This window comes from Teleopsis dalmanni, chromosome X (genome assembly GCF_002237135.1).
Source record: "Teleopsis dalmanni isolate 2A chromosome X, ASM223713v2, whole genome shotgun sequence".
Taxonomy (NCBI): domain Eukaryota; kingdom Metazoa; phylum Arthropoda; class Insecta; order Diptera; family Diopsidae; genus Teleopsis; species Teleopsis dalmanni.
In genome coordinates this window covers 84302386-84315083 of record NC_051848.1, presented here as the reverse complement: position 1 = coordinate 84315083, position 12698 = coordinate 84302386, and the positions used below count along the sequence as shown (strand labels likewise).

Genomic DNA, 12698 nt, shown 5'->3' with positions numbered 1-12698 from the left:
TTATACATTTAATATGCAGAGCCTAAGAAAAAGCTATTTAAAAATAAGTCTAAAATGCAAATTCTAAAAACCCATGGTTTTACTTGGAGGTAGAAAAACCCAGTAATCTTAAATAGAACATCCTCTCAGAATCTGAGCTGGAGATTTGTCACAATCATGCCTTGATAACCAAATACTGGTTACAAAGCCATGCCCACAGTACACTGTGATGGCTAATCACCGGAGGTAAGCACCGTGGAATGTCTAACAAGAAAATCGAATAAAAAGGCTATGCTTAACCCTGTTCTATCTTCAATACTAGTAAAATAGTCAATACATATTGAATGATTAAAAGAACAGTACTAGATAGGTAAATAAATGAGTAAATCATTTAATAAATATAAATGAATAAATAAATATCTGGTATGGGGGAAGCAATTAGTGTTATGGGAATAACTAGAATATCAATAGATATTTGAAAAAAAGTATTTTTGTAAATTAGTTTTCTATCTTCTATTAGGTACCACTTATGCGTTTCGTCTGGGAACTGCCCAGACTCATCAAAATGGAGAAAAATATATAAGTGATATAAAACATCGTCATGTTAACACTATCAGCTGATACTGATAACGTTCGTTTCGTATTGGTTTTTTATTCTGAATTTCATATTCTAGTTAAAATAATTAATCTAATTGAGAAATCTAAATAAAATTTTTAGAAATATAATAATATATAATAGGATAACCATAGATATAAGGTAATATATAACAAATTTAAGGAATAGAAATAGTAATAATAAGAAATTAACCTTAACTACATTAAAAATAAACAGTACTGATTTATAATAACCTTATAATAACAATAATAATAATATATATATTCACCAAATAAAATTCTATAGTTTCAAAAGAGAACAATAACTAAAACCAATAAATACAAAAGAATGAGTAACTAAATTAAAAACAAACAAAAATATAACTAATAACTCAATTATATTTTCCAAAATCATCTCAATAGAGTTAATAGTTAGAAGCTATTAGTTTTAGGATTGAAATATTATACTGTTTTTGAACTAAAATAAAAAGTATTATACTGCCAAAAAAAACAACATGAAAAACAAACCAACAAATGTCACAAATCCTACCTTAATGATTCTCCATTATTTCATTTATTATTGATCTTTCAGCTATATTCCTAAACAATTTTATACAAGATTTTCATAAAAATTCTATAAGCATTAAACCTATCGAGCTGTGGTGGTTTCAAAATATACTTCTAATGATAGGCAAGTCTGCTATCTAACAGCAACAAAAAAGTGAAAAGCAACTCAAATATGAGACAAATCTGGTGGCTAATAAGACTATAAAAAAAAAACAGGAAAACAAGTAAATTAAAAAGAATCCGCAAACAATTGCATGAAAACAGCATTAAAAATGAGTGAAAGTGCTCGCTATCAACACTAAAAACAATAAAAAAATTAACCGTTAGTTAAGATCAAAATTACTATTGAATATTTCAGCAGTATATTGCATTTTTGCTTACATTACTAGCATTTGTCTTATGATGTCTTTAAGATAGCCGCACTACAAGTAGTGTTTACTTTGGACCTATGCTATATACTTAAGCGTATATTCTTTTCGCTATATCTACACAAATACTTTTGCTCTATGTAAGAGTTTCCGTACTGCAAAAACGAACTAAAACTTAATCGTCTGAGTAATTCTGAAAAGTATTGAACCAATATCTGACTTAAAATATAAGTAAAGGAGTAATATTCTATATCTTATGTTTTCATTTTATTGATTTGATTGAATTGTTTCAATAGTACAATTTTTTTTTTATTTATTAATTTCTTTTTTTTTGTTTCGTTTTTTTCTTTTTGTTCATATTTTTTTTTGGTTTTTTGAGGTTTTTTTTTTGATTCCTATTGAGTTTCCATAACTTCCAGTTATTGAAGCTAAAAAGTAAGTCCTCCATCATATATATTAAATAAATTTGAATGTATCTGAAATTTAAAATATAATTTTTATATTTTTGTTTCAACTTTAATAGTAAGCGAATTATTTTAATTATTTTTAATCACTAAAAGTAATTTAAAAAATTAACTTCTCTTTTTTTTGGCTTCGTTGTATATTGAATGTAAACTACCATTTCAGTTGAAGTACTTACCATTTTAATTAACAATTTTTTTGTTTTTTTGTTGACAATTTGTCAGTAAAGGCTGTTCAGGAATTTAAGAGCGATGTTCAACAGATGTAATACCATCTCCTCCGGTATAGTCTTCGTCAATTGTGGAATCTGTTAAACCGGCATAGTCCCCATTACTGTTATCAGTAACAGTGTCTTTTTGAGTCTCACCAGACGGTTCGTCTGCATATAAATTAAGAACACTATCTGAGTATAACTAACTATAACTTATTGTAAAAATCTTAAGTTTCAGCGCAATAGCTAATATTGTGAATACTCATTAGTAAGATTAGTTTACATTTACCGTTGTCCTTTATCTCCTTCTGATCCATGGTGCAATTTAAGGCCTTTGAAGAATCTTCTTCAAGAGTGGGTTCCTTAACTATTTCTGGAAATTTATTCTTTAGATCTTGAATCCTATCAATATATTTCAAAACAAAATTAAAGTAAAGACCATAAAGAGCCTCCGTCGGTTGTTTTTCCATTTCTTTAATAAATTCATTTATGGCCTTTTGATAAAACTCTATGGCTTTTTTAATATCTCCGGTATATTCTAACTCAATTGCATAGCGCAATAATTCCATAGCGTCGGTTTTATTTTGTATGGATTCCATTATTACTTTACTTTAATTGCAGATTTTTAACTTGAACTTAGTTAAAAATTAATTATAATGAAATGTACAATTAGAAATTATTTGAAATAATTATAAGACGCGAAGTTCACTAAAGAAAATTTTAAACATGAGATGTCAAAATTTTATATAAAACTAACATGGTATACCCCCTTTTTGTCTTTATTTAATAGACCGCTTACACCATCAAGCGTAGTTACGCATGAACATAGTTTTTTCATAGGGTGTAATATATCGGCAGAAATCACGATAACATACATATCGAAAATTTTTTTGTTTGCTTTGAATTAATTTATAGAGTTTGCAAAAGATATTTAAGTTTCCTCTGCAATTACAAATTAATAATTAGTACAAAAATACAGTTGTCATGATTTTATTTCTAAGAATTATACTATTATAGGGAGTGTGAATGATCGATATTTCGTTCATGACGTATTAATGAGTTAAATTTTGGTACCATTCTGAACAAAAATGTGAACAAAGATTTATTGAACTATAGTAAATAGTGTCACACATCTTAAATTTGGTAATAGTTGTTGTCGTCTTTTTTTTTTTTTTTTGGTGTTGTAACAATTAGTTCTTTCCACCAGTCTTTGGAAACAGTTGCCATAGTCCATATATCCTTCACAATCAGGTACAAAACGTATGATATAATGTTCGCGATATTTATATATATCTGAACAGTTCTGGCACCAATTTATCTAATTTTGCAGTCTAATTGTTATTAAGTGTGCCAGTGATATTACTGACCACTTTAGTAGAAGGAAAATTGATGCTGTTACTTCTGTTATATGGCATTTACACTGCCTTCAAATGGCTCATTTTGGTCAAAAATCAAAAATGATCCATTTTCTAATATTGTATAAATGAGTTCCAAATACGTTCCGAATGCAAATAAATACATTGAACATATCCTAAATAAAAGTTTTTCATGTCATTTTGACAGTTTGAGAAAACTTGACAGTTTGACATATTTACAAAAAAAGAAAGGTAAACAAATATTTGGTTGTTGCATTTTCTTGAAAACGATGCATCTCTTTTTGGAACTTTTACTTCCCAAAAATAAATAAATCAAAGCTAAAAATAAGTTTACAGTTTATATTGTAATGTTTGTAGGTATATATAACCTACATCCAAAAATTTTTTGGCACAGGCCAAAAATCAAATCAACAGGCAAGTTGAAAAATCAGCTGTTTCAAATGAGAACAAATGAATTACAATGAATGTAAACACTTTCAAATGACTCATTTGAAATGAGCCATTTGAGGCCACAGTAAATGCCATTTAAGATAAAAGTGGGAAGAATTTCGAAAACTACAGCAGAGGAATAAATATATAGCTGTTTAATAGAACGTACTTTCAGATATTTAATATACTTTTCAACATATATTGCTAGGTTTTTTTTTGAGAACATCATTGGAATAAATGGTTATCTATATTAAAAAAATATGGAATAAAATATGTTGATTATTTTTTCGAGCCAGCGCAACTGGGCACTTTACTCTTTGATAGCTGGGGGTACTACAGGGTCCCACCCATCTCATTGACTAATATATGAATTCCTTATAAGCTTCATGATTATTCAGTGATTGATCTAAGATCTGCGTACCTGCGTACCGTGCGGAGAATGATTACTCTAAGATTAGGTAGTGCTAAGTAGGATAGCCTCTCAGTTTTCTCATATATTTTCAGCGGTCTGTTCCTTATGTATTTTTTGATCAGGTGTATTCTAAGGTCTCTTAGCATGTCGTTTGTGCGGATGTACCAAGGCACTTTGAAGAGTCTTCGGAGAGCCTGACTTTGAGCAACTTGCAGCTTTTGTACAGTAGAGTCGGCAGCTTTGCTATACGCGACACACCCATAAAGTAATGCTGGTCTAATTATCTGGCTATAGATCAGTTTTCTGTTCTTCGCGCTAAGGTTGATGTGTTTAAAAAGTGGTTGTAAGCATTGCAGTGTTTCAGCGCAACTGTGAAATAGTGAAAGCACTATAAGGTTTTACTAATACCCTGTATATGTATGGTATACATATACCTGAACAGAAAAATCTAAAGTATGATAAAGTATACGTTGCTTTTCAGTTCCATTTAATGAGTTAAACATTAAATCGGTCACTGAAAATTGTTAAAAAAAGTAGGTTGGTTGGTTTCCAAATGTTTTGCTGTGTACTACAAAATTGCACTGCTCGTGAAGCTGTCGATGATACCTTTTCATGCGTTGCATTATTAGTGAGACTATGCACTGCTATTTTGCTTAGTTTTAAGTGAATTTGAACTTAATTGAAAATAACAATTTCAGCTTTGCTTTTAGTACTCTTTGACATGTAAATTATTATTCGATTTGTCCGGTATACATTACCACATTCATACCATTCAGTATGCTGAATGCATGTTAATCTAATGTAGTTACTTCAGTTAAATCCAATCTGACGCAAAATGCCCTTAGGTACGCTTGGGTTAAGTTGCAATACGAGTCGAATAAATTATATTCAAATTCTTTTAAAAATAAATGATATCTTATAATCTGTAAATTATAACATTTTTCTAAAAATTTGGGATTTATTGGAACAGTGTTGTCAAGTTAATACTGTTGGACTTCACAACAATATAAATCATAACAAAATAGTGCCAGCTCTATTTATTATAACTAAAATTGTATTATAACAAAAATATATTGATCAAATATATCTATGGGAGAAATACTTGACATATCTTTTAGAGTTTGCGACATACAAAATCAAACGGAATATACGAGTACAAACGTTACTCTCAACGGGGCCACGGTACTGGCAAAGGGCCCTTGGCATATAAAAATTATCTCCATTGTTCCGAAGAACTGTCAATTTTGTCATTACCTAAGATTTTAATTAATTGAGCGATTGTTTTGTAAACTCTCTAAGTAGGTGTAGCTTTGATAGAAAATAATTATTTTCTTCTGTACACTAAGTTTGAGATGAGTATAGTCTAATTATTTTAACAGTTTAAAGATAATCAACCAACAAAATACCCTTTGTATCGCAACAAGTGCACCTTCTTCTACAGTGTTTGAATATGCAGCCGATTTTAAGTTAAAAATGTTAAAAAAAGGGACTTACACTACTTCTTAGCCTCATATTTCGATTTTATAGTAACAAAGTTGCTTAACAACATTCGTTGGTCAGTTTTTAATATTAAAGAAGGTTGCATACAATAATATGATGTGCTTTTAAACTGATTCCATTTATTTCTATATTTGGAAATATATATATATTTGGAAAATAAAAGCTTATAAATTATTCGAAGTATATATGGTATATATTTCGTAGTTTGTTTGACTTCTTTCTCAGGGCGCAGTATTACTACAACCGCTCTTGGACACATATAAGACAGTTATTTATACTGAAATCTCTGTACAAATATAGTTTTAAATAACTATATAAATATGACATGTATATTATATACATAGGTTATCACTATCCTCTTGATAATAAAATAATTAATTTTTAAGAATGCTAAAAATGTTGAAATATTTTGAACGTTTCAATTGAAAGTTTTATTCGGCCAAAAATTCAATTAATTTAAATTCCATATAAAAAGAATTTTTGCTATTGTAGTTCACTACTTTTCAAAACCTCTAAACCTCGCTATTTAATTTTATTAATGCATAAAACTATATAAAGTTTTAAGTTATATAGAACGATATGAGTATTTCATTTAAATTTTAAAAATCGAAAACTATTTGTTGTATGGAAATAAAATATTGTCAAATTTTTTGTCTCACAAGCATCCACAGTGACTTCAAGTTTGTTCTATATATGTAATATATAAGTAATGGCAGCAACCCAAATCAAAAAACTATCTTTTGGTACCAAATAGTTGCTCTTCAAAACTGGCATCTCAATTGACTTCTCAGTTTCCGCGTCAAAAAATAAAGTTGAAGAAGTGCCACAAAAACACTCGTTTAGAGCCCGTTCATACAAAAAAATTCCCCCTTACCTCAAAAATAGACACAGTTAAGACTGCGCGACAATACCCAAGAGCTCGATATTATAAATATAGATGTTAAATTATGTTAATATAAAAATTTATAAAATATTAAAGATTAACTACAAAGTTATGGTTAACTTTGTATCTGAAAATAATTTTAGTTCTAATTTCAAGTTATTATTTATTGCTGCTGGTACACGAAACGATTTTATATTGCATGGGCCACCAACGCTTAAGCTTTCGCAAATAACTGGACATATGTAATACAATTAATTCCAGTTCTTTCCAGGTTCTAGGTTCGATATTTGCAGAGATATTTGGCAGGCGCAAATTAATGTTCCATGCCAAGATATCTATTTCGAACAGCATAGGGTAATAAAGTGACAAAATAATTTAAAAAACTTAAAAAAATAATTTTAATTACGTGAAGTTACGTTACATTTTTTGTATGTTATTTAATATTACTCAATAAGTACTGTAACGACTTTTCCGGCCCTCTCTCTACACCTGGGGTATAACTCAACGAGTATACCAGGGTTCGTTATAAAAACTTAATTTAAAAATATATAAGGGACACTTCTGTGTATAGCAGCGTTTATTATTTAACAAAAAAAAGGAAAACATTCATTAAAGTTGTGGGAAGAAATACCTAGATTCACAAGCGTAAGCGTTGTAAATGTTGTAAATGTTGAAGTTACTGTAATTGTTAAAATTCAGATTGTTGTAAGTAGTGCGCTTTTGCTAGTAGCAAGACTAATAAAAAAAACCGCGATTGTACAGGGTCATTTGTTTATAAAAAATGGGTGTTACTACAGGGAAATTTTATTGAAATTAGAAATAAGTTTTCACTAAGTAGATTTAAATGTCATTATATGTAACTATCAATTTAATTTGTGGGGTAAAATTTTATTCCATAATTTAACCCCACAAATTACAGTTAAAGAAAACTTTGAAAGTTTCATCTAATGTTAAATTAGTAAATTAAAAATGAAATAATTATTTTATTTTTATATACATATATGTACATACATTATAATATATGATAAATTTTGTAGGAACAGTTAAAATAAAAAAAATTTTTAAATAAACACACCCTTCGCACTGCTTAAAATATGTTTCTTCTGTACCAACCTTGGAAACCCTTGGTCCTTGTATTTGATTTGATTTTAAAGTCCATATCTTACGAAAGTGAGTGTAGTGCGCGCGCAAAATAATATCACTGCGTATTTTTGATATTTTTCAAGTGCAAAACGTGCAAAATAATTTAAAATTTTTATCGCAATAAGTCGAGACAGTGACTCCTTACAAAATTTATAAAAATATTAGTGCCAGACTTAACGTCAAAAATTAAATTATTAATATATTTATATTGTTGATATGCAAAAAAGTGAATTTATTTGCAAATTTGTTTTGTTTTTTGAATATATTTATTTGCATTAAATTCACACACTTTTAAAAACAGCTGATAGAGACAGCAGATAAAGCTCTAAAGCTTAAAATAAAAAAAACAAGAAAAGTGTTCGAAATAGAAAAAAAAACTGTACAAATTGCATCTCACAATATCGTGTAATTGTGTAAATTGAGTAGTTAACTTGTTAACTTATGCTAAATAAATACAATTAATAAATTCTTATATATAAATCAAAAAGAAGTTCAAATCAATTACACAAAATATTACTGCAAAGTGTAATTGTATAAATTATATTGACAGAATAAAAAAAAAAATACTTTTTAATTAAATATACAGATTTTTTATTTTTTATTTTTTTTTTTTTAAACGTTTTGATTGATTATAATGCCGGTTGATCGTACTCCACCGAAAGGTGGAGGCCTACAACAACTTAATCAAGAGCAAGAAATACAACAACAGCAAGAGCAGCAACATAAAACACAAAAGCAAACTTTACAAAGTCAGCAACAACAGGAACAAAAATCGAAATTGTGTCCACATTCATTGACTTCTGTACCATCTCTATCACCTCAACCCTGGAGTGTTCAATGTAAAACGCCTAACTCCGGGAAAAATGTCGGACTTCCAAATAAACCAATCAAAGTACAAACAGGAATTGAACGATATACTGAAATAGTTAAGCGAAAACTTAGCCCACAAAAAAACGCAAACAATCGTGACAAAATTCAAAAGGTTAACAACAATAATTATAACAACAGATTCAAAGCACTGAGTGATGAAAGCGAAAACATAGAAGAGATCAAAGATAAAATTGTTAAACCACCGCCTATCTATGTAAGAGAAAAAAACTCTAGTGATTTAGTTAATTCACTTTCAAATTTAATAGGTAAAAAAAATTTCTTTGTTGTACCTATTAAAAAGGGCATGATTAATGAAACCAAGGTACAAGTTTCAAGTGAAGATCAGTTTCGTAAAGTAATTGCTGAATTAGAGATAAAATCGAAACAATTTTATACGTATCAATTAAAAAGTAGTAAAGGACTAATAGTGGTCATAAAAGGCATAGAGGCAGGAGTTGATATTAAAGAAATTCACGATGCACTTAAAGAAAAAAACTTCGCAGCAAAAAGTATATTTAATATCTTAAATAGAGACCGTAAACCGCAACCAATGTACAAAGTTGAGCTGTATCCAGACAGAAACAAGTTGAAAAGTGGCGAAGTCCATCCTATTTATTTGCTTCGCTTTCTTTTAAACAGAAAAATTACTATAGAGGAACCACACAAGCGTAATTTTCCAGTACAGTGCTTCAACTGCCAGGAATATGGACACACCAAGTCATACTGTAAACTTGCTAAAGTTTGTGTTATTTGTGCCAAAATCCATAGCTCAGATAAATGTCCTGAAAGCAAAGAAAACCCAGCAGTTAGAAAATGCTCAAACTGCGGTGATAGCCACACAGCAAACTACAGAGGATGTCCAGTTTTCACTGCTCTAAGACTAAAATTAAACGTTGCCCAAAGACAGCGCACCCCACAGCTTAATCTGCCAAACTTCACAACATCTCATTTCCCGCCCCTTCCACAGAACACTGGTCCTACATTGCAACCACAGGCTCCACCAATGCAGCAAATGACGTACGCAAATGCCACTAAACAAATTCCACTTCTTACCAATAGCTCCACTGTTGTACCAGGCTTTGAAGCAATGCTCGCAAGTTTTACCCAAAAAATTGAACACTTCATGGACTTCATGCAAAATATGATGAATAGCTTGATGTAAAGCATGATACAAAACCAAAGTTTGATTGCTGAATTGGTAAAACCCAAATGAATGCAATCACAATATGCCATTGGAATGCAAACGGCTTAAGCCAACATGTACTGGAAGTAACTAGATTTCTGGTGAGTAACAATATCGATATACTGCTTATATCTGAAACACATTTAACCTTCAAAAACTGTTTTCGAGTTTCTGGATATAAGTTTTATGACACTAAACATCCAGATGGTAAAGCATGTGGCGGTTCTGGAGTACTTGTTAGAAACACAATACAACATTATGAAATTCAAAAGCATTGTTTTAAATACCTACAAGCTACATCAATTTGTGTAATTTCTGGTCTAACTAAAACTGTCGTCTCAGCAATCTATTGCCCGCCCAAATTTGCTATTACTTCTGATCAATTCCGGAAATTTTTTACTGATCTCGGTTTTTAGTTGCTGGGGATTTCAATGCTAAACACACCTTTTGGGGTTCTAGACTAATATCTCCAAGAGGTCGTCAACTGTATGCAGCACTTAGCAACAGCCTTGATGTTGTGTCCTCAGGCCACCCAACATACTGGCCATCAGACAATCGAAAAATACCAGACTTAATCGATTTCGCAGTCATTAATGGTATGAAACGTGAAGATATTGCTGTTAAATCATCTTATGACTTGTCCTCTGACCATTCTCCGGTTATTTTAACTCTGACAAAATTTAATACTAATTCAAATGAGCAGAATAAGAAAACTCTAATAAACTGGAGGAATTATATAAATATTATTAATGAGGAAATAAGTTACAATTCAAATTATAGTTCACCTAAAGAAATTGATAAAGCAGTTGATCACTTTACCAAGACATTAAATAATGCTGTAATTAAAGCCTCTCAACCAAAAAGATCAGTCCAGTCAAATATAGTATTTCAATCACACATTGATTATCTTATTTCTCGAAAACGACAAGCCAGGCGTGAATGGCAAAGACTTCGATCACCCACCTCAAAACAAAGATTAAATAAAGCTTCAAAAGATCTTAAAAAAGCACTATCTGATGACAAAAACCGCTCTTTACAAGAATATCTCGAGTCACTTGGTCCACTTAAAGAAAACAACTATTCTCTGTGGAAGGCAACGAAGAAATTTAAAACGCCAATACAAAATGACCCACCGCTTAGAAAGCCGGATGGTTCTTGGGCTCGCAATGACGAAGAAAAAGGTTGTATTTTAGCAGAACACCTAAAGGGTGTCTTTCAGCCAAACCCACAATTATCAGATTTCCAACCTAACATCGAATCTCCTTCTATTGTTGAAACTCCCCTTACGTTGTGTTTGGATAACGTCAAGGAGACTATTCGAACATTTGCAAATCCCAAAAAGGCACCTGGATACGACAAAATTACGGGTAAAATGATACAACAATTGCCTGATATTTAACAGCATCCTCGCTTTTGGCTACTACCCGAAGCAATGGAAAGTTTCAGAAATAAAAATGATTCCAAAAGCAGGAAAGGACCTAACTTTGGCATCATCATCTTTTGCCCCAGTTATCCAAAATCTTTGAGAAAATGCTCCTGTCATATATTATGCCAATAATAACTCAAAACAATGTGATCCCAAACCATCAATTTGGATTTCGAACAGGACATGGCACTATTGAGCAAGTTCACAGAATTGCTAAAGAAATACATACTGCCTTTCAACACAAACAATACTGTTCCGCTGTTTTCTTGGACGTAGCCCAAGCTTTTGATAAGGTTTGGCACGAAGGTCTTATGTATAAAATAAAACGTTATCTTCCTGAAAATATGCATAAGCTATTGTATTCATATATATCTTCTAGAAAATTTAGATTGAAATACAATATCTTTATTTCAAGAGAAATCGACATAATGGCTGGTGTTCCTCAAGGAAGCGTATTGGGGCCGTTTCTGTACATAATCTATACAGCTGATCTCCCACTACTCTCAAATCACACACTTGCTACTTTCGCGGACGACACTGCAATTCTTAGTTCTAACAGTGACCACATAAGGGCGTCCCAAAGTCTCTCGACTCACTTAAGTCTATTGGAGAAGTGGCTAGCAAAATGGCGCATAAAAGTAAACGAAACGAAAAGTGTGCATTTCACGTTTACTCTGCGAAAAGAAACGTGCCCCCCTGTTAAGTTGAATAACATCATTATACCTCAGTCACATGATGTAAAATATCTTGGCATCCATCTTGATAGAAGGCTGACTTGGACTAAGCACATTGAAAGCAAAAAATCTCAAATTAAATTAAAATCACAGCAGCTCCATTGGCTTATTAATAAAAACTCTGAGCTAACTCTGGAAAATAAAGTCTTGGTATACAATTCAATCTTAAAACCTATCTGGTCCTATGGTATAGAACTCTGGAGTGCAGCATGTGCTTCTAATATCGAAAAAATACAGAGAGTTCAAAACAAATTACTTAGACAAATAACCGGTGCTCCTTGGTATCTCAAAAATGTACATATCCACAACGATCTTGGAATCCCAACTATTGCAGACGTCATTACAACATGCGGCCAAAAATATAAAGTGAAACTTCACCAGCATAGTAATCCAATGGCGCAACAGCTGCTTTCTGATACCACAATATCTAGACTTAAGCGAAAAAGCTTCGTACCACCTTAACGTTATTTTACTAAAAATGTTGATATAAATTTTGATAATAATAATCCATTTCATTTTATTATAAAGTTTAAACTCCTTTTTTGCACCTGCTAATTGCAT

At 31.0% G+C, this 12698-nt stretch overlaps 1 protein-coding gene across 1 annotated transcript; it reads right to left on the bottom strand.

The window, feature by feature from the left end:
- Positions 1–1852: 1852 nt before the first annotated feature.
- On the bottom strand, positions 1853–2890 carry LOC119662039. Its single transcript, XM_038071578.1, has 3 exons — positions 2471–2890; positions 2149–2349; positions 1853–1984 (listed from the first exon to the last, which is right to left on the bottom strand). The coding sequence occupies exons 1-2, from the start codon at positions 2778–2780 to the stop codon at positions 2213–2215; spliced, it is 447 nt and encodes a 148-aa protein (XP_037927506.1). The 5' UTR covers positions 2781–2890; the 3' UTR covers positions 1853–1984; positions 2149–2212.
- Positions 2891–12698: the final 9808 nt, after the last annotated feature.